This window comes from Oncorhynchus nerka, linkage group LG16 (assembly GCF_034236695.1).
Source record: "Oncorhynchus nerka isolate Pitt River linkage group LG16, Oner_Uvic_2.0, whole genome shotgun sequence".
NCBI classification, from domain to species: Eukaryota; Metazoa; Chordata; class Actinopteri; order Salmoniformes; family Salmonidae; genus Oncorhynchus; species Oncorhynchus nerka.
The window spans coordinates 21009568-21029321 of NC_088411.1; the positions used below are offsets into that span (position 1 = coordinate 21009568).

The 19754-nt window shown below is 45.7% G+C and overlaps 2 protein-coding genes across 2 annotated transcripts; both read right to left on the reverse strand.

Moving 5' to 3' along the window:
• Window positions 1-1689: 1689 nt before the first annotated feature.
• Window positions 1690-3996, reverse strand: msrb1b (methionine sulfoxide reductase B1b). The gene is made up of 4 exons (XM_065002503.1): window positions 3833-3996; window positions 3413-3555; window positions 3129-3246; window positions 1690-2746 (listed from the first exon to the last, which is right to left on the reverse strand). The coding sequence occupies exons 1-4, from the start codon at window positions 3885-3887 to the stop codon at window positions 2736-2738; spliced, it is 327 nt and encodes a 108-aa protein (XP_064858575.1). The 5' UTR covers window positions 3888-3996; the 3' UTR covers window positions 1690-2735.
• Window positions 3997-4226: 230 nt separating this feature from the next.
• Window positions 4227-5811, reverse strand: neurl2 (neuralized E3 ubiquitin protein ligase 2). The gene is made up of 2 exons (XM_029685068.2): window positions 4724-5811; window positions 4227-4589 (listed from the first exon to the last, which is right to left on the reverse strand). The coding sequence occupies exons 1-2, from the start codon at window positions 5532-5534 to the stop codon at window positions 4474-4476; spliced, it is 927 nt and encodes a 308-aa protein (XP_029540928.1). The 5' UTR covers window positions 5535-5811; the 3' UTR covers window positions 4227-4473.
• Window positions 5812-19754: the final 13943 nt, after the last annotated feature.

Here is a 19754-nt window from a genome sequence, read left to right on the forward strand (position 1 = left end):
TCTGTGTTGTTGTTTTTTGTCGCACTGTTTTGCTTTATCTTGGCCAGGTCGCAGTTATAGATGAGAACATGCTCTCAACTGGCCTACCTGGTTAAATAAAGGTGAAATAAATAGAAAAAAATAATGATAACTTGAAAACTAGCACTTGAAACTAGCATAGGCAATAACTACCTGGACGGAAAACAATGAAGCCCACACACACAGCACCCGTTCTACGGGCGTGTGGGGGAGGGTTCTTGAAATGTAATATCCCATCAAAATCTTGCCGCTGGGAGTCAGCGGACCATTCAACACGTTTTTGCAATACATTCATCCCGTTTTTGCAAAAGGACACTAGAAACACTATAACAAAGATTATTTATATCTGACAAGATTACATGTCTCTCTGCTCTAACAATGGTTGTTGTCCACAAAGTGGATAGCTCCCGCTTATCCTTTATTTTGATTGGTGGATACATCTAATTACTGTTATCCATTTTTGAATATTCAATGAGGGTTCTTGACGTCAATGGCGAGAGATGCTAGCTACTAGCCTCATTTTATGAATATGCATAGCTACCTCGAGACAAGTCCGATATAAAGTGTTTTTCTCAAAGTTGCTGGGATGTCTTGTGTCCTACTTATATCAGTACACTCATAACAACTTAAGCACGACGGAACTTCTATTAGATCAAATAAACCTTGACCTCCATGCAAACACTCCTTGCTTGGTGGGCGAAACAACGAAAAAACGCCACCTGCTGGAGGGAAACAGATTGTCTTCCTCTTCTTTTCTGACTACAATGACAACAGCCAGGTCAGACAGTTTAACCCTAATGGAGTTGAGATCATATGTTGGTTTTCAAAGGGCGTAACTGAGGGATACGTAGGTCAAAATGTATGCATTTATACTCATGTTTAGGTCTTCAGTGTGTTGATTATATATGTTTAAAAATGTCTGAACTCTGCTTTGTTTTAATGGGCTCTAGTACACTCTCTTAAACATTGAGTCATACAGTAAATGTTCACTACAGGGATCAATCTTTTTAAAGAAAATAAGCATTACACTTGTGGTGAAATCCACAAAAACACACAGCAGCTCCCTCAAGACACACACAGCAGAGTAGGAACTGCTTCAGAAACAGAGTGAGTATGTGATGCGTAAGAGGATAGTGTGTCTGTCAGTAGTGCTGGTACAGTAAATGATACCCCTCTGAGTCTAGCTGGTCTGCAGGGCCACTCCTTCCCCCACAGGGTCCGTCTGTGCCACTGCCCACAGAATGACTTCAAGCTAGGGCACAGAGAAAGAGACCAACCCTGGCCCCTTGGTACATAATCAAATAACTAAAAGGCAGCTTGCTGCCAAAATGTTGGTGACACACTGCATCACGAAGACGTTAAACACAGTACGGTGTATAATGTTCAGATTTTTTTGTGAAAACATTTTTTGTGAAAACAATCTACACCTCAAGTTCCACCAACCTAAATGTGGCCAATTCAGGTGAGTGTTTTCCTTACTTTAAAATACTCCTTTCCCACAACCAGGCATGCAAAATCCGATACGCCAAGCTGGGGGTGCTTTCAGTGGCTCATTTACAGAGAGATAGCCCCTCCAGCTGGACATGAATTGCAAATGTCTATTAACGTCAATTCGAACGGATTTCTCCATTTCTGAATAAATAATGAGAGACAATGTAACAGAGGCAATGGTTTTAGTAAACAATAGTCATTTATTGTTATCAGTATAATAGAATCATGACCGATAAACAAAGCATCTGCATTTCATCAGTGCAATTGTATTAATACCAGAAAAATCATTGTTTATTCCATTTGCATTGCCAGTTAGAACATGTATTAATTAAAAGAATGTCATGGGAATCACACAACAGAAGACTCCAAGTCATAAATGACATAGATCATCTAAATAATGAGCAATCATGCTAGTCAATTCACGTATGCCGTTTCACATGGCTCAATGTGCAAATATACTGTAGCAATGTGAAATCACAAATGGTCCATACAACCGAAATTCAGCTAATTGTTCAATATTTATCTACATAATATAAGGAAGTGATATTTCAATGAGTAGTATACATGTACATCAAATGCATAGATGTGATAGCAAGCCTGCGTATGTCTTTGGCTAAATTGCAGTGAGAGTTTTTTTCAAGAACATGACACCTTGCACCAACTGTGTCACCTCCTTACAGAATACATGGTGAGTATATTCAAATAAATAATCAAATAACTAAATACAACAAAAAAAACTCTAATTGCTTCACATGCTTGAACTGCTACAAAGCAATGGAATGCAGATTAGCATAAAAAGCATATAATCCACAATAGGCTTATATCTTAACGTAACCTATATCTTAACGTAACCTATATCTTAACGTAACCTATATCTTAACGTAACCTATATCTTAACGTAACCTATATCTTAACGTAACCTATATCTTAACGTAACCTATATCTTAAAGATCAACTAGATCTGCATGCTTATTATAAGAGGTTTTCAAGGAATGCTTTTAGATCTGTGATGTACTGAAAAACACTACCACGTCTATAGAACAACTATCTTGGTGAAAAATAATGTTTCTCTAGAATGTCCCTGTGTTCCAGGCTGGTCATAGAGTCATCAGTGTACAGGGTGTCCCTCCTGGGCCTTGTTCCTGTCCACGTCACATACTGACCAGTCCCTTACACAGGGCTGTGATGTGAGGCTACAGCTACCTGCTTGGGCTCCTCAACTCGACTTACTGTTTGTCTGGAGCAAGGTGAGGAGAGAGAAGAGAAAGAGAGAGAGGAGAGTGCATTTCAGTACACACTCAAATATGAAAAGAAAAAAAAATTCTACTGTGTTATTGACTTGTTAATTGTTTACTCCATGTGTAACTCTGTGTTGTCTGTTCACACTGCTATGCTTTATCTTGGCCAGGTCGCAGTTGCAAATGAGAACTTGTTCTCAACTAGCCTACCTGGTTAAATAAAGGTGAAATAAAGAAATTAAAAACATACATTTTTTTTTAAAGCAAATGTGGACGATTTTATTTTGACAAAGGCAAATCCTCATTCAACTAGGTTCATATTAACACAACTACACACAAACCAAACAGTTCTTTTTTCTGATTAGTCTTTTGGCACGTTACCTTTATTTGGGACAAACTTGAGCGAGTTGCTGAATATTCAGAATCGTGAGATGCCTTCCTCCGGACCGTCGTTGACAAATTCATGGCCCAGTCCGTTACCACACTTCCCACAAAGCACCTGGACACCATTACCACAACATTACACCACTATTGAGGTAAGAAGATACACTGATTTTTGGGTAAACAATCCCATTAAAGGTCAACTCTGATATTTACAGCTAAATATCAGGGTTTAGAGGCACAATCTGGGACATTCATGTAAATCCCTAGGAGAGTCAGCCTACCTTGAAGGCTGTGAGTGACTCCATCATCTTGGTGACACTGTCCTCTTTGATGGTCTCAGTGAAGGCAGGCCACGGGGAGGAGTGGGGGAACTTAGACCTGCTGGAGAACAGCGGGTTGTTGCACTGAGAACACACATACATACCTAGAGAGAACCAGGTAGAGGGGTGTAGAGGGTTACGTCGTCATTAAGGAAAGATACACATTATGTACGTAACAAGATATTTATATTGCATTATAATACATGTAATGGCTATTTTTATACAAACCTTGTATAACACATAAGAGTAGTAGCCTAACATGCAGCTTAGATAACTGATTAATTAGCCTGTAGTAACGGTTCAGTAGTATTTAATCCTGAAACAAGAGCAAGTTACAACACCAATCAAAGCAAAAATGTGCTTAGTCACATAAATACTCACCTGGTTTGAAATGGTCTTTATAGACCTCGCCATCAAAAAAGGAGCAAAAAGACATTCTGAATGTAAAGGAAGAACACTATTTGTGGAGATGAGCTTTGACAGCAGGACTTAAATAGACTGCCAGCACAGAATGGATCGGGCTACAAGATAAGCTTCCGCACATGTGACCAAGTTGTATTATGCAAGCTCTGCCCACGGTTCAAATCTTGACCACTAGATGTCAGTGTTGGACAAACAGTGAGACAACAAGTGACTCTTGGAGAAAGTCCTGGCGAAGCAAGTGAGTTACAAGAAGCCTAAGTAAGTGATACATCTAGAATACTCTTCGGGACACACGAACAGCGGACACAAATAACTGTATGGTAGATATAGGAGGAAAATAGATCATAAGAAGTTGATGTCATCCATTTATTTACCAGTTTTCCAAAAAGGCATCTCTGACAGACAAAAAAATAATAGGTCAATCATGAATTAAAAACATAACTGGTAAGAGACCAGGGATTCATTGTAAAGAAGATCTCAAAAATATAAACACATTAAGTACATTTATCTTTTCTGAAATGCATAAACTACTTGGATCTTAAGTTCGGCTCTTGTGAGAAGCTTCTTCAGGAGGTGCTCAGTCCAAAGTGCGCTGTCTGTCACTCATACTTGCAGTAGTGTTTGAGTCTCTCAGGCAGTTCCAGCCAGTCCAGAGCCATCCTGTGGACTATGTTTTTCTGGATGCACTTTCTACACAGAGTCTGCAGGGAGGAAACTGAAGCAAGGGGTGAGAAAAGAAAGAGAGAAAAGCCTTGTTAAAACTAATTAATAGAAACTACAACGACCTCAATCTGAAATACTTGTATGTGTATATTGTATATGTTTTGGTTTCATTCACTTGACACTTACATCCATATTCCACCTGGACAATGCGAACTTGCTTTGTAGCAGAGTACACATCAACCACAGCAAACAAAGGCAGAAGCATTGGGATGCCCTTAGCTGATGCACCCATATCCTCTCCATTAATGACAACATGCATGTCAGCCAGGCCCTGTCCTTTGGGCACATACAGCACCCCTATCCGACTACGTCTGGCAGTGGGGGGGAGGGCATTGGTCTTGTACAGGTCATCCAAGATGTGGCTGTAGCGTCCGGGTCGACTCCGACCAACCAGCTTGTCCATGGGGATTTGAACTTTCTCAATGTGCAGGTGGGAGTCTGTGAAGAACGTCTTGGGTTTGGGATTAATCGCTTCTTCTTCCACATCACCACCCCCCAGCCTAGGTAGCCTCCTACCTCCCTCTTCCCTACCATCCCCTAACCTATGACCCCCGGCCAACCCTCCATCTCCTGCCCCTTCTCCCTCAGGCGCCACAGCCTCCTCCTCCACCACCCGGTTGTGGTTTCGTGTGATAGCAAACACCCAGCTGTCCCCCAGGTCCATGAGGTCCGGCAAGGAGTACTCAGGCACCGTTTCGAAGGTCAAAGGGTCTCTGGCGGTCAGCCCGATCCGCAGGTGGCCACACCAGCCCAGCTCCTTCTCCTCGATCTCCACCAGGAAGATCTCCCCAGGACTCAGCGGCTCTCTGCTGAAGCACACCCCGTTGGCAAAGCTTTCCACTCGGGTAGCCTGGGTCCCCGTAGGGTCTAGCCGCACGTTGGTTCCATGGATATGGTGGAATTCCTGAAACTGGTCAAGAAAAGGTAAAGGTTCCATGTCACAAAGTGACTTGGTGGACTGGATACAGCTGCTTCAGTGGAAATGATATGCCTAAAGAGTAGGCCTGTTGCCTGTGGATCTGAATCAAATAATACACTCCCAACCGAAACCATACAAAAGGTGTACACGTGGCCCTCTATCCAAAGCTCTTACGGTGTTTTCCTTATTTTGAGTAGAGTTAGTAGTAAATGCATGGTCATTGTGCAGACACACACTCGCATACACACAACTACCCCTTAGCCTCGTGCCTATCTGTTGGCTACTCAGGGAACTTTCTGGTGCCATGGAGAGGGCTATTTTTGAACAGCTGCATATGTCAACAGATGGCAAGGTATGCAAGGGGAGAACCATAAACACACACATGGATGGAGGGGGAGTGGTTAGTTAGAGAACCCCCTGGGCCCAAGTGCTCATTTCATTTCACTATATAATATGCACAGTATTATACAGTAGTCTAATTATCATAATGCCTATATGCCAGATAAGAACATGGATCTACAGTATTATATTATTAAGTCTAAAGTCGGAACAACAATGTCTGAATACAATTTGTAGATAAATCAGTCGTTAGGCCAATATACTACAATATGGAGTTGTCTAATAGCTGTATGATAATACCTAATTATCATAGTATCGTATGTTAATAAATTCATATGTTGCTAGATGTACTATCTGATAGCAGGTTTCTAAATATAGTCAGTGCAAATGTATTCTTATGTAAATCAGTCATTATAATGATATATTAATGTCCCCCTCAAAATAAATGTGTCTTAACTCATTTATATCATGGACCTCTGAAGAAGCCAATTGGACCATGTCTGCGTCCCAAATGGCAACCTATTCCCTACATAGTGCACTGCTTTTGAGCCCTGGCAGAAAGTAGTGCACTATATAGGGAGAAGGCTGACATTTAAGATGCAGACCGTGTCTATATGGGACTTGAAAGAGATGACTCTGCTTGATGTAGATTATGTATTCAGGATGTTGGCTCTGCTCCCATGGTAAGAAAAAAACATCAGTGACATCAGTGTTGTGTTAGAGGAGAGGGACGCACGGTATGATGTCACAGTATCGTTGAGAATAGCTACAACAAGAACTGTTCCTTTGTGCAGAGAAAGGTATCCTCTGGTAGGGGGTTATCCTAGAGAGAGGGGAATGAGGGAGAAGAGAGAGAGGTATCCTCTAGTAGGGGGTTATCCTAGAGAGAGGGGAATGAGAGAGAAGAGAGAGAGCAGGAGAGAAAGGTATCCTCTAGTAGGGGGTTATCCTAGAGAGAGGGGAATGAGAGAGAAGAGAGAGAGGTATCCTCTAGTAGGGGTTATCTAGAGAGAGGGAAATGAGAGAGAGAGAGAGAGGTATCCTCTAGTAGGGGTTATCCTAGAGAGAGGGGAATGAGAGAAGAGAGAGCGGAGAGAAGAAGAGAGAGAGAGCAGAGAGAAAGGTATCCTCTAGTAGGGGTTATCCTAGAGAGAGGGGAATGAGGAGAAGAGAGAGGTATCCTCTAGTAGAGGGTTATCCTAGAGAGAGGGGAATGAGAGAAGAGAGAGAGGTATCCTCTAGTAGAGGGTTATCCTAGAGAGAGGGGAATGAGAGAAGAGAGAGAGCAGGAGAGAAAGGTATCCTCTGGTAGGGGTTATCCTAGAGAGAGGTGAATGAGGGAGAAGAGAGAATGTATCTTCTAGTAGGGGGTTATGCTAGAGAGAGGGGAATGAGGGAGAAGAGAGAGAGCAGGAGAGAAAGGTATCCTCTAGTAGGGGGTTATCCTAGAGAGAGGGGAATGAGAGAGAAGAGAAGCAGGAGAGAAAGGTATCCTCTAGTAGGGGTTATCCTAGAGAGAGGGAATGAGAGAGAAGAGAGAGGGGAATGAGAGAGAAGAGAGAGCAGGAGAGAAAGGTATCCTCTAGTAGGGGTAATCCTAGAGAGAGGGGAATGAGAGAGAAGAGAGAGAGGTATCCTCTAGTAGGGGGTTATCCTAGAGAGGGGAATGAGAGAGAAGAGAGCGGAAGAGAAGAAGAGAGAAAGCAGGAGAGAAAGGTATCCTCTAGTAGGGGTTATCCTAGAGAGAGGGAATGAGAGAGAAAGAGAGCGGAAGAGAAGAGAGAAAGCAGGAGAGAAAGGTATCCTCTAGTAGGGGTTATCCTAGAGAGAGGGGAATGAGGGAGAAGAGAAGAGGTATCCTCTAGTAGAGGGTTATCCTAGAGAGAGGGAATGAGAGAGAGAGAAGTATCCTCTAGTAGGGGGTTATCCTAGAGAGAGGGGAATGAGGGAGAAGAGAGAGAGGTATCCTCTAGTAGAGGGTTATCCTAGAGAGAGGGGAATGAGAGAGAAGAGAGAGAGCAGGAGAGAAAGGTATCCTCTGGTAGGGGGTTATCCTAGAGAGAGGTGAATGAGGGAGAAGAGAGAATGTATCTTCTAGTAGGGGGTTATGCTAGAGAGAGGGGAATGAGGGAGAAGAGAGAGAGGGGAATGAGAGAGAAGAGAGAGAGGGGAATGAGAGAGAAGAGAGAGAGCAGGAGAGAAAGGTATCCTCTAGTAGGGGGTTATCCTAGAGAGAGGGGAATGAGAGAGAAGAGAGAAAGCAGGAGAGAAAGGTATCCTCTAGTAGGGGGTTATCCTAGAGAGAGGGGAATGAGAGAGAAGAGAGAGAGGGGAATGAGAGAGAAGAGAGAGAGCAGGAGAGAAAGGTATCCTCTAGTAGGGGGTTATCCTAGAGAGAGGGGAATGAGAGAGAAGAGAGAGAGTTATCCTCTAGTAGGGGGTTATCATAGAGAGAGGGGAATGCGAGAGAAGAGAGAGAGTTATCCTCTAGTAGGGGTTAAGAGAGAGGGAATGAGAGAGAAGAGAGGTATCCTCTAGTAGGGGTTATCCTAGAGAGAGGGGAATGAGAGAGAAGAGAGAGGTATCCTCTAATAGGGGGTTATCCTAGAGAGCGGGGAATGAGAGAGAAGAGAGAGAGGGGAAGAGAAGAGAGAGAGCAGGAGAGAAAGGTATCCTCTAGTAGGGGGTTATCCTAGAGAGAGGGGAATGAGAGAGAAGAGAGAGGTATCCTCTAATAGGGGGTTATCCTAGAGAGAGGGGAATGAGAGAGAAGAGAGAGAGCGGAAGAGAAGAAGAGAGAAAGCAGGAGAGAAAGGTATCCTCTAGTAGGGGGTTATCCTAGATAGAGGGGAATGAGGGAGAAGAGAGAGAGGTATCCTCTAGTAGAGGGTTATCCTAGAGAGAGGGGAATGAGAGAGAAGAGAGAAAGCAGGAGAGAAAGGTATCCTCTAGTAGGGGGTTATCCTAGAGAGAAGGGAATGAGGGAGAAGAGAGAGGTATCCTCTATTAGGGGGTTATCCTAGAGAGAGGGGAATGAGGGAGAAGAGAGAGAGGTATCCTCTAGTAGAGGGTTATCCTAGAGAGAGGGGAATGAGAGAGAAGAGAGAGAGCAGGAGAGAAAGGTGTCCTCTAGTAGGGGGTTATCCTAGAGAGAGGGGAATGAGAGAGGAGAGAGAGTGCAGGAGAGAAAGGTATCCTCTAGTAGGGGGTTATCCTAGAGAGAGGGGAATGAGAGAGAAGAGAGAGAGGTATCCTCTAGTAGGGGGTTATCCTAGAGAGAGGGGAATGAGAGAGAAGAGAGAGAGTTATCCTCTAGTAGGGGGTAATCCTAGAGAGAGGGGATTGAGAGAGAAGAGAGAGAGGTATCCTCTAGTAGGGGGTTATCCTAGAGAGAGGGGAATGAGAGAGAGAGAGAGAGAGGTATCCTCTAGTAGGGGGTTATCCTAGAGAGAGGGGAATGAGAGAGAGAAAGGTATCCTCTAGTAGGGGTTATCATAGAGAGAGGGAATGAGAGAGAAGAGAGAGGTATCCTCTAGTAGGGGGTTATCATAGAGAGAGGGGATTGAGAGAGAAAGAGGTATCCTCTAGTAGGGGGTTATCATAGAGAGAGGGAATGAGAGAGAAGAGAGAGGTATCCTCTAGTAGGGGTTATCCTAGAGAGAGGGAATGAGAGAGAAGAGAGAGAGCGGAAGAGAAGAAGAGAGAAAGCAGGAGAGAGGTATCCTCTAGTAGGGGTTATCCTAGAGAGAGGGGAATGAGAGAGAAGAGAGAGAGCGGAAGAGAAGAAGAGAGAAAGCAGAGAGAAAGGTATCCTCTAGTAGGGGTTATCCTAGAGAGAGGGGAATGAGGAGAAGAGAGAGAGGTATCCTCTAGTAGGGGTTATCCTAGAGAGAGGGAATGAGAGAGAAGAGAGAGAGCAGGAGAGAAAGGTATCCTCTGGTAGGGGTTATAGAGAGAGAGGTGAATGAGGGAGAAGAGAGAATGTATCTTCTAGTAGGGGGTTATGCTAGAGAGAGGGGAATGAGGGAGAAGAAAGAGAGGGGAATGAGAGAGAGGGGAATGAGAGAGAAGAGAGAAAGCAGGAGAGAAAGGTATCCTCTAGTAGGGGGTTATCCTAGAGGGAATGAGAGAGAAGAGAGGGAATGAGAGAGAAGAGAAGCAGGAGAGAAAGGTATCCTCTAGTAGGGGTAATCCTAGAGAGAGGGAATGAGAGAGAAGAGAGAGAGGTATCCTCTAGTAGGGGTTATCCTAGAGAGCGGGAATGAGAGAGAAAGAGAGAGGGGAAGAGAAGAGAGCGAGCAGGAGAGAAAGGTATCCTCTAGTAGGGGGTTATCCTAGAGAGAGGGGAATGAGAGAGAAGAGAGAGGTATCCTCTAATAGGGGGTTATCCTAGAGAGAGGGGAATGAGAGAGAAGAGAGAGAGCGGAAGAGAAGAAGAGAGAAAGCAGGAGAGAAAGGTATCCTCTAGTAGGGGGTTATCCTAGAGAGAGGGGAATGAGGGAGAAGAGAGAGAGGTATCCTCTAGTAGGGAGTTATCCTAGAGAGAGGGGAATGAGGGAGAAGAGAGAGAGGTATCCTCTATTAGGGGGTTATCCTAGAGAGAGGGGAATGAGGGAGAAGAGAGAGAGGTATCCTCTATTAGGGGTTATCCTAGAGAGAGGGGAATGAGGAGAAGAGAGAGGTATCCTCTAGTAGGGGGTTATCCTAGAGAGAGGGGAATGAGAGAGAAGAGAGAGAGGTATCCTCTAGTAGTAGGTTATCATAGAGAGAGGGGAATGCGAGAGAAGAGAAAGAGCAGGAGAGAAGGGTATCCTCTAGTAGGGGGTTATCCTAGAGAGAGGGGAATGAGAGAGAAGAGAGAGAGGTATCCTCTAGTAGGGGGTTATCCTAGAGAGAGGGGAATGAGAGAGAAGAGAGAGAGGTGTCCTCTAGTAGGGGTTATCCTAGAGAGAGGGGAATGAGAGAGAAGAGAGAGAGCAGGAGAGAAAGGTATCCTCTAGTAGGGGGTTATCCTAGAGAGAGGGGAATGAGAGAGAAGAGAGAGAGGTATCCTCTAGTAGGGGGTTATCATAGAGAGAGGGGAATGCGAGAGAAGAGATAGAGCAGGAGAGAAAGGTATCCTCTAGTAGAGGGTTATCCTAGAGAGAGGGGAATGACAGAGAAGAGAGAGAGGTATCCTCTAGTAGGGGGTTATCCTAGAGAGAGGGGAATGAGAGAGAAGAGAGAGAGTTATCCTCTAGTAGGGGGTAATCCTAGAGAGAGGGGATTGAGAGAGAAGAGAGAGAGGTATCCTCTAGTAGGGAGTTATCCTAGAGAGAGGGGAATGAGAGAGAAGAGAGAGAGCAGGAGAGAAAGGTATCCTCTAGTAGGGGGTTATCCTAGAGAGAGGGGAATGAGAGAGAAGAGAGAGAGGGGAAGAGAAGAAGAGAGAGAGCAGGAGAGAAAGGTATCCTCTAGTATGGGGTTATCATAGAGAGAGGGGAATGAGAGAGAAGAGAGAGAGGTATCCTCTAGTAGGGGGTTATCATAGAGAGAGGGGATTGAGAGAGACGAGAGAGAGGTATCCTCTAGTAGGGGGTTATCATAGAGAGGGGAATGAGAGAGAAGAGAGAGAGGTATCCTCTAGTAGGGGGTTATCATAGAGAGAGGGGATTGAGAGAGAAGAGAGAGAGGTATCCTCTAGTAGGGGGTTATCCTAGAGAGAGGGGAATGAGAGAGAAGAGAGAGAGGGGAAGAGAAGAAGAGAGAGAGCAGGAGAGAAAGGTATCCTCTAGTAGGGGGTTATCCTAGAGAGAGGGGAATGAGAGAGAAGAGATAGAGCAGGAGAGAAAGGTATCCTCTAGTAGAGGGTTATCCTAGAGAGAGGGGAATGAGAGAGAATAGAGAGAGGGGAAGAAAAGAAGAGAGAGCAGGAGAGAAAGGTATCCTCTAGTAGGGGGTTATCCTAGAGAGAGGGGAATGAGAGAGAAGAGAGAGGTATCCTCTAGTAGGGGGTTATCCTAGAGAGAGGGGAATGAGAGAGAAGAGAGAGAGGTGTCCTCTAGTAGTAGGTTATCATAGAGAGAGGGGAATGCGAGAGAAGAGAAAGAGCAGGAGAGAAGGGTATCCTCTAGTAGGGGTTATCCTAGAGAGAGGGAATGAGAGAGAAGAGAGAGAGGTATCCTCTAGTAGGGGGTTATCCTAGAGAGAGGGAATGAGAGAGAAGAGAGAGAGGTATCCTCTAATAGGGGGTTATCCTAGAGAGAGGGGAATGAGAGAGAAGAGAGAGAGCGGAAGAGAAGAAGAGAGAAAGCAGGAGAGAAAGGTATCCTCTAGTAGGGGGTTATCCTAGATAGAGGGGAATGAGGGAGAAGAGAGAGAGGTATCCTCTAGTAGGGAGTTATCCTAGAGAGAGGGGAATGAGGGAGAAGAGAGAGAGCAGGAGAGAAGGGTATCCTCTAGTAGGGGGTTATCCTAGAGAGAGGGAATGAGAGAAGAGAGAGAGGTATCCTCTAGTAAGGGGTTATCCTAGACAGAGAGGGGAATGAGAGAGAAGAGAGAGAGGTGTCCTCTAGTAGTAGGTTATCATAGAGAGGGGAATGCGAGAGAAGAGAAAGAGCAGGAGAGAAGGGTATCCTCTAGTAGGGGTTATCCTAGAGAGAGGGAGGGGAATGAGAGAGAAGAGAGAGAGGTATCCTCTAGTAGGGGTTATCTAGAGAGAGGGGAATGAGAGAGAAGAGAGAGAGCAGAGAGAAAGGTATCCTCTAGTAGGGGTTATCCTAGAGAGAGGGGAGAGAGAGAGAGAGGTATCCTCTAGTAGGGGTTATCCTAGAGAGAGGGAATGAGAGAGAAGAGAGAGAGGTATCCTCTAGTAGGGGTTATCTAGAGAGAGGGGAATAGAGAGAGGGGAATAGAGAGAGAAGAGAGAGAGTTATCCTCTAGTAGGGGGTAATCCTAGAGAGAGGGATTGAGAGAGAGAGAGAGAGGTATCCTCTAGTAGGGGTTATCCTAGAGGGGAATGAGAGAGGAGAAGAGCAGGAGAGAAGAGAGAGAAAGGAGAGAAAGGTATCCTCTAGTAGGGGTTATCCTAGATAGAGGGAATGAGGAGAAGAGAGAGAGGTATCCTCTAGTAGGGAGTTATCCTAGAGAGAGGGGAATGAGGGAAGAGAGAGAGGTATCCTCTATTAGGGGTTATCCTAGAGAGAGGGGAATGAGGGAGAAGAGAAGAGGTATCCTCTAGTAGAGGGTTATCCTAGAGAGAGGGAATGAGAGAGAAGAGAGAGCAGGAGAGAAGGTATCCTCTAGTAGGGGTTATCCTAGAGAGAGGGGAATGAGAGAGAAGAGAGAGAGGTATCCTCTAGTAGGGGGTTATCCTAGAGAGAGGGGAATGAGAGAGAAGAGAGAGAGGTATCCTCTAGTAGGGGGTTATCCTAGAGAGAGGGGAATGAGAGAGAAGAGAGAGAGCAGGAGAGAAATGTATCCTCTAGTAGGGGGTTATCCTAGAGAGAGGGGAATGAGAGAGAAGAGAGAGAGGTATCCTCTAGTAAGGGGTTATCCTAGACAGAGGGGAATGAGAGAGAAGAGAGAGAGGTGTCCTCTAGTAGTAGGTTATCATAGAGAGAGGGGAATGCGAGAGAAGAGAAAGAGCAGGAGAGAAGGGTATCCTCTAGTAGGGGTTATCCTAGAGAGAGGGGAATGAGAGAGAAGAAGAGTATCCTCTAGTAGGGGTTATCCTAGAGAGAGGGGAATGAGAGAGAAGAGAGAGAGAAAGGTATCCTCTAGTAGGGGGTTATCCTAGAGAGGGGAATGAGAGAGAAGAGAGAGAGGTATCCTCTAGTAGGGGTTATCCTAGAGAGAGGGGAATGAGAGAGAGAAGTATCCTCTAGTAGGGGGTTATCATAGAGAGAGGGGAATGCGAGAGAGAAGAGTTATCCTCTAGTAGGGGTAATCCTAGAGAGAGGGGAATGAGAGAGAAGAGAGAGAGGTATCCTCTAGTAGGGAGTTATCCTAGAGAGAGGGGAATGAGAGAAGAGATAGAGCAGGAGAGAAGGGTATCCTCTAGTAGGGGGTTATCCTAGAGAGAGGGGAATGAGAGAGAAGAGAGAGAGGTGTCCTCTAGTAGTAGGTTATCATAGAGAGAGGGGAATGCGAGAGAAGAGAAAGAGCAGGAGAGAAGGGTATCCTCTAGTAGGGGGTTATCCTAGAGAGAGGGGAATGAGAGAGAAGAGAGAGAGGTATCCTCTAGTAGGGGTTATCCTAGAGAGAGGGGAATGAGAGAGAAGAGAGAGGTATCTAGTAGGGGGTTATCATAGAGAGGGGATTGAGAGAGAAGAGAGAGAGGTATCCTCTAGTAGGGGTTATCATAGAGAGAGGGGAATGAGAGAGAAGAGAGAGAGGTATCCTCTAGTAGGGGTTATCATAGAGAGAGGGGATTGAGAGAGAGAGAGAGGTATCCTCTAGTAGGGGTTATCCTAGAGAGAGGGAATGAGAGAGAAGAGAGAGAGCAAGAGAGAAATGTATCCTCTAGTAGGGGGTTATCCTAGAGAGAGGGGAATGAGAGAGAAGAGAGAGAGGGGAAGAGAAGAAGAGAGAGAGCAGGAGAGAAAGGTATCCTCTAGTAGGGGGTTATCCTAGAGAGAGGGGAATGAGAGAGAAGAGAGAGAGGTATCCTCTGGTAGGGGGTTATCATAGAGAGAGGGGAATGCGAGAGAAGAGATAGAGCAGGAGAGAAAGGTATCCTCTAGTAGAGGGTTATCCTAGAGAGAGGGGAATGAGAGCAAAGAGAGAGAGGTGTCCTCTAGTAGTAGGTTATCATAGAGAGAGGGGAATGCGAGAGAAGAGAAAGAGCAGGAGAGAAGGGTATCCTCTAGTAGGGGGTTATCCTAGAGAGAGGGGAATGAGAGAGGTATCCTCTAGTAGGGGGTTATCCTAGAAAGAGGGGAATGAGAGAGGTATCCTCTAGTAGGGGGTTATCCTAGAGAGAGGGGAATGAGAGAGAAGAGAGAGAGGTATCCTCTAGTAGGGGGTTATCCTAGAGAGAGGGGAATGAGAGAGAAGAGAGAGAGAGGAGGGGTTATCCTAGAGAGAGGGGAGAGAGAGAGCAGGAGAGAAAGGTATCCTCTAGTAGGGGTTATCCTAGAGAGAGGGAATGAGAGAGAGAGAGAGAGGTATCCTCTAGTAGGGGGTTATCATAGAGAGAGGGGAATGCGAGAGAAGAGATAGAGCAGGAGAGAAAGGTATCCTCTAGTAGGGGTTATCCTAGAGAGAGGGAATGACAGAGAAGAGAGAGGTATCCTCTAGTAGGGGTTATAGAGAATGAGAGAAGAGAGAGAGGTATCCTCTAGTAGGGGTTATCCTAGAGAGAGGGAATGAGAGAGAAGAGAGAGAGGTATCCTCTAGTAGGGGTTATCTAGAGAGGGGAATGAGAGAGAAGAGAGAGAGCAGGAGAGAAAGGTATCCTCTAGTAGGGGGTTATCCTAGAGAGAGGGGAATGAGAGAGAAGAGAGAGAGGTATCCTCTAGTAGGGGGTTATCCTAGAGAGAGGGGAATGAGAGAGAAGTATCCTCTAGTAGGGGGTTATCCTAGAGAGAGGGGAATGAGAGAGGAGAGAGAGAGCAGGAGAGAAATGTATCCTCTAGTAGGGGGTTATCTTAGAGAGAGGGGAATGAGAGAGAAGAGAGAGGTATCCTCTAGTAAGGGGTTATCCTAGAGAGAGGGGAATGAGAGAGAAGAGAGAGAGGTATCCTCTAGTAGGGGGTTATCCTAGAGAGAGGGGAATGAGAGAGAAGAGAGAGAGGTATCCTCTAGTAGGGGGTTATCCTAGAGAGAGGGGAATGAGAGAGAAGAGAGAGAGCAGGAGAGAAAGGTATCCTCTAGTAGGGGGTTATCCTAGAGAGAGGGGAATGAGAGAGAAGAGAGAGAGGTATCCTCTAGTAGGGGGTTATCCTAGAGAGAGGGAATGAGAGAGAAGAGAGAAGGTATCCTCTAGTAGAAAGGTATCCTAGAGAGAGAAGAGGGGTTATCCTCTAGTAGGGGGTTAATAGAGAGAGGGAATGCGAGAGAAGAGAGAGCAGGAGAGGTATCCTCTAGTAGGGGTTATCCTAGAGAGAGGGGAATGAGAGAAGAGAGAGAGGTATCCTCTAGTAGGGGTTATCCTAGAGAGAGGGGAATGAGAGAGAGAGAGAGGAAGAGAAGAAGAGAGAGGTATCCTCTAGTAGGGGTTAGAGAGAGAGGGGAATGAGAAGAAGAGAGAGAGGTATCCTCTAGTAGGGGGGTTATCCTAGAGAGAGGGGAATGAGAGAGAGAAGAGGTATCCTCTAGTAGGGGGTTATCCTAGAGAGAGGGGAATGAGAGAGAAGAGAGAGAGGTATCCTCTAGTAGGGGGTTATCATAGAGAGAGGGGAATGCGAGAGAAAGAGAGTTATCCTCTAGTAGGGGATGAGAGAGAAGAGAGAGGGTAGGGGGTTATCCTAGAGAGAGGGGAATGAAGAGAAGAGAGGTATCCTCTAGTAGGGGGTTATCCAAGAGAGGGAATGAGAGAGAAGACAGAGGTATCCTCTAGTAGGGGTTATCCTAGAGAGAGGGGAATGAGAGAGAATGAGAGATAGCAGACAAGGTATCCTGAGTAGGGGTTATCCTAGAGAGAGGGAATGAGGGAAGGAACTGTATCCTCTATAGGGGGTTATCCTAGAGGGAATGAGAGAGAAGAGAGAGAGCAGGAGAGAAAGGTATCCTCTAGTAGGGGTTATCCTAGTTAGAGGGGAATGAGAGAAAGAACAGAGGGGCAAGTTAAAGAAGAGAGAGAGCAGGAGAAGCAGTATGATCTAGTAGGGGGTTATCCTAGAGAGAGGGGAATGAAGATGAAGAGAGAGAGTATCCTCTAGTAGGGGTTATCCTAAAGTGGCTGAGAGAGAAGATTTACATCCTTAGTAGGGGGTTATCCTATTAAGAGTGGAATGAGAGAAGAGAGAGCAGGAGAGAAGTGTATCCTCAGTAGGGGTTATCCTAGAGAGAGGGGAATGAGAGAGAAGAGAGAGAGGTATCCTCTAGTAGGGGGTTATCCTAGAGAGAGGGGAATGAGAGAGAAGAGAGAGGTATCCTCTAGTAGCGGGTTATCATAGAGAGAGGGGAATGCGAGAGAAGAGATAGAGCAGGAGAGAAAGGTATCCTCTAGTAGCGGGTTATCATAGAGAGAGGGGAATGAGAGAGAAGAGATAGAGCAGGAGAGAAAGGTATCCTCTAGTAGCGGGTTATCATAGAGAGAGGAGAATGAGAGAGAAGAGAGAGAGGTATCCTCTAGTAGCGGGTTATCATAGAGAGAGGGGAATGCGAGAGAAGAGATAGAGCAGGAGAGAAAGGTATCCTCTAGTAGAGGGTTATTGTTACGAATCCCTTTTGGCCCGACAGTCTAGGGGGGATGGTAATGAGACCCGTAACATAACTCATGCAAATTATTATTGTGACAAAGTAAAAGTGTGCACGAAATAACCACGACAACAGAAATCTACCGTCAAACTCTAGGTTTATTTATAAACACACGGTAATGGGGGGAGCAGGAAAAGGGGCTGAGCTGGACCCAAGAAAAGAAACAATAAGTATTCAAAAACACCCCTAAGCTAGACTAGCCTACTTTAACAACAGCTAACTAACTAACCAAAAATACAGTGGGTGGTCCGCCCAGTTCTAACTAGTGTATTTAACAAAGTTCACCTACGGGTAGTGTATGCCCATGGGCGACTTGTCTTGGTGTCCCCGTTTTCCCACCAGCAACAAACAAACACCATAACCAAAAACAATACTCACAGGTGATGACAAAGTGCTATGGAGGTGCTTAAACAAAAGAGAGGTTAAGACACAAAGCGAGAGTGAAACACAGAGACCTACAGACATGGCATTTACAGAGAGATTGAGCTAGAGATTGCTCTCTAGAGCAAACAAATGATGGGGTTTTTAAACCATGGGGAAGGAACTGTGATAGGTTAGGAAGTAGGAGGAGGTGTGTCTTCTGATTGATGATTGATTGTTGACTGATTGGGGAGTGATGATTTTCACCTGTGAGGGGAGAAGGAGAGAAAAGAAACACACACAGGATACACACACACACACAGGATAACTGTATCCGTAACAGTTATCCTAGAGAGAGGGGAATGAGAGAGAAGAGAGAGAGGTATCCTCTAGTAGGGGGTTATCCTAGAGAGAGGGGAATGAGAGAGAAGAGAGAGAGGTATCCTCTAGTAGGGGGTTATCCTAGAGAGAGGGGAATGAGAGAGAAGAGAGAGAGGTATCCTCTAGTAGGGGTTATCCTAGAGAGAGGGAATGAGAGAGAAGAGAGAGAGGTATCCTCTAGTAGGGGTTATCCTAGAGAGAGGGGAATGAGAGAGAAGAGAGAGAGGTATCCTCTAGTAGGGGTTATCCTAGAGAGAGGGGAATGAGAGAAAAGAGAGAGAGGTATCCTCTAGTAGGGGGTTATCCTAGAGAGAGGGGAATGAGGGAGAAGAGAGAGAGGTATCCTCTAGTAGGGGGTTATCCTAGAGAGAGGGGAATAATAGAGAAGAGAGAGAGAGGTATCCTCTAGTAGGGGGTTATCCTAGAGAGAGGGGAATGAGGGAGAAGAGAGAGAGGTATCCTCTAGTAGGGGGTTATCCTAGAGAGAGGGGAATGAGAGAGAAGAGAGAGAGGTATCCTCTAGTAGGGGTTATCCTAGAGAGAGGGGAATGAGAGAGAAGAGAGAGAGGTATCCTCTAGTAGGGGGTTATCCTAGAGAGAGGGGAATGAGAGAGAAGAGAGAGAGGTATCCTCTAGTAGGGGGTTATCCTAGAGAGAGGGGAATGAGAGAGAAGAGAGAGAGGTATCCTCTAGTAGGGGGTTATCCTAGAGAGAGGGGAATGAGAGAGAAGAGAGAGAGGTATCCTCTAGTAGGGGGTTATCCTAGAGAGAGGGGAATGAGGGAGAAGAGAGAGAGGTATCCTCTAGTAGGGGTTATCCTAGAGAGAGGGGAATGAGAGAGAAGAGAGAGAGGTATCCTCTAGTAGGGGGTTATCCTAGAGAGAGGGGAATGAGAGAGAAGAGAGAGAGGTATCCTCTAGTAGGGGGTTATCCTAGAGAGAGGGGAATGAGAGAGAAGAGAGAGAGGTATCCTCTGGTAGGGGGTTATCCTAGAGAGAGGGGAATGAGAGAGAAGAGAGAGAGGTATCCTCTAGTAGGGGGTTATCCTAGAGAGAGGGGAATGAGAGAGAAGAGAGAGAGGTATCCTCTAGTAGGGGTTATCCTAGAGAGAGGGGATGAGAGAGAAGAGAGAGGTATCCTCTAGTATGGGGTTATCCTAGAGAGAGGGAATGAGAGAAGAGAGAGAGGTATCCTCTAGTAGGGGTTATCCTAGAGAGAGGGAATGAGAGAGAGAGAGAGAGAGGTATCCTCTGGTAGGGGTTATCCTATAGAGAGGGAATGAGAGAGAAGAGAGAGGTATCCTCTAGTAGGGGGTTATCCTAGAGAGAGGGGAATGAGAGAGAAGAGAGAGAGGTATCCTCTAGTAGGGGGTTATCCTAGAGAGAGGGGAATGAGAGAGAAGAGAGAGAGGTATCCTCTAGTAGGGGGTTATCCTAGAGAGAGGGGAATGAGAGAGAAGAGAGAGAGGTATCCTCTGGTAGGGGGTTATCCTAGAGAGAGGGGAATGAGAGAGAAGAGAGAGGTATCCTCTAGTAGGGGGTTATCCTAGAGAGAGGGGAATGAGAGAGAAGAGAGAGAGGTATCCTCTAGTAGGGGGTTATCCTAGAGAGAGGGGAATGAGAGAGAAGAGAGAGAGCAGGAGAGAAGAAGAGAGAAAGCAGGAGAGAAAGAGCGAGAGGGAGAGAGGCAAAGAGAGAGAGGGAGAGAGGGAGAGAAAGATGGTAGAAAGAGAGGAGGAGGGGGGGGTATTCCCCA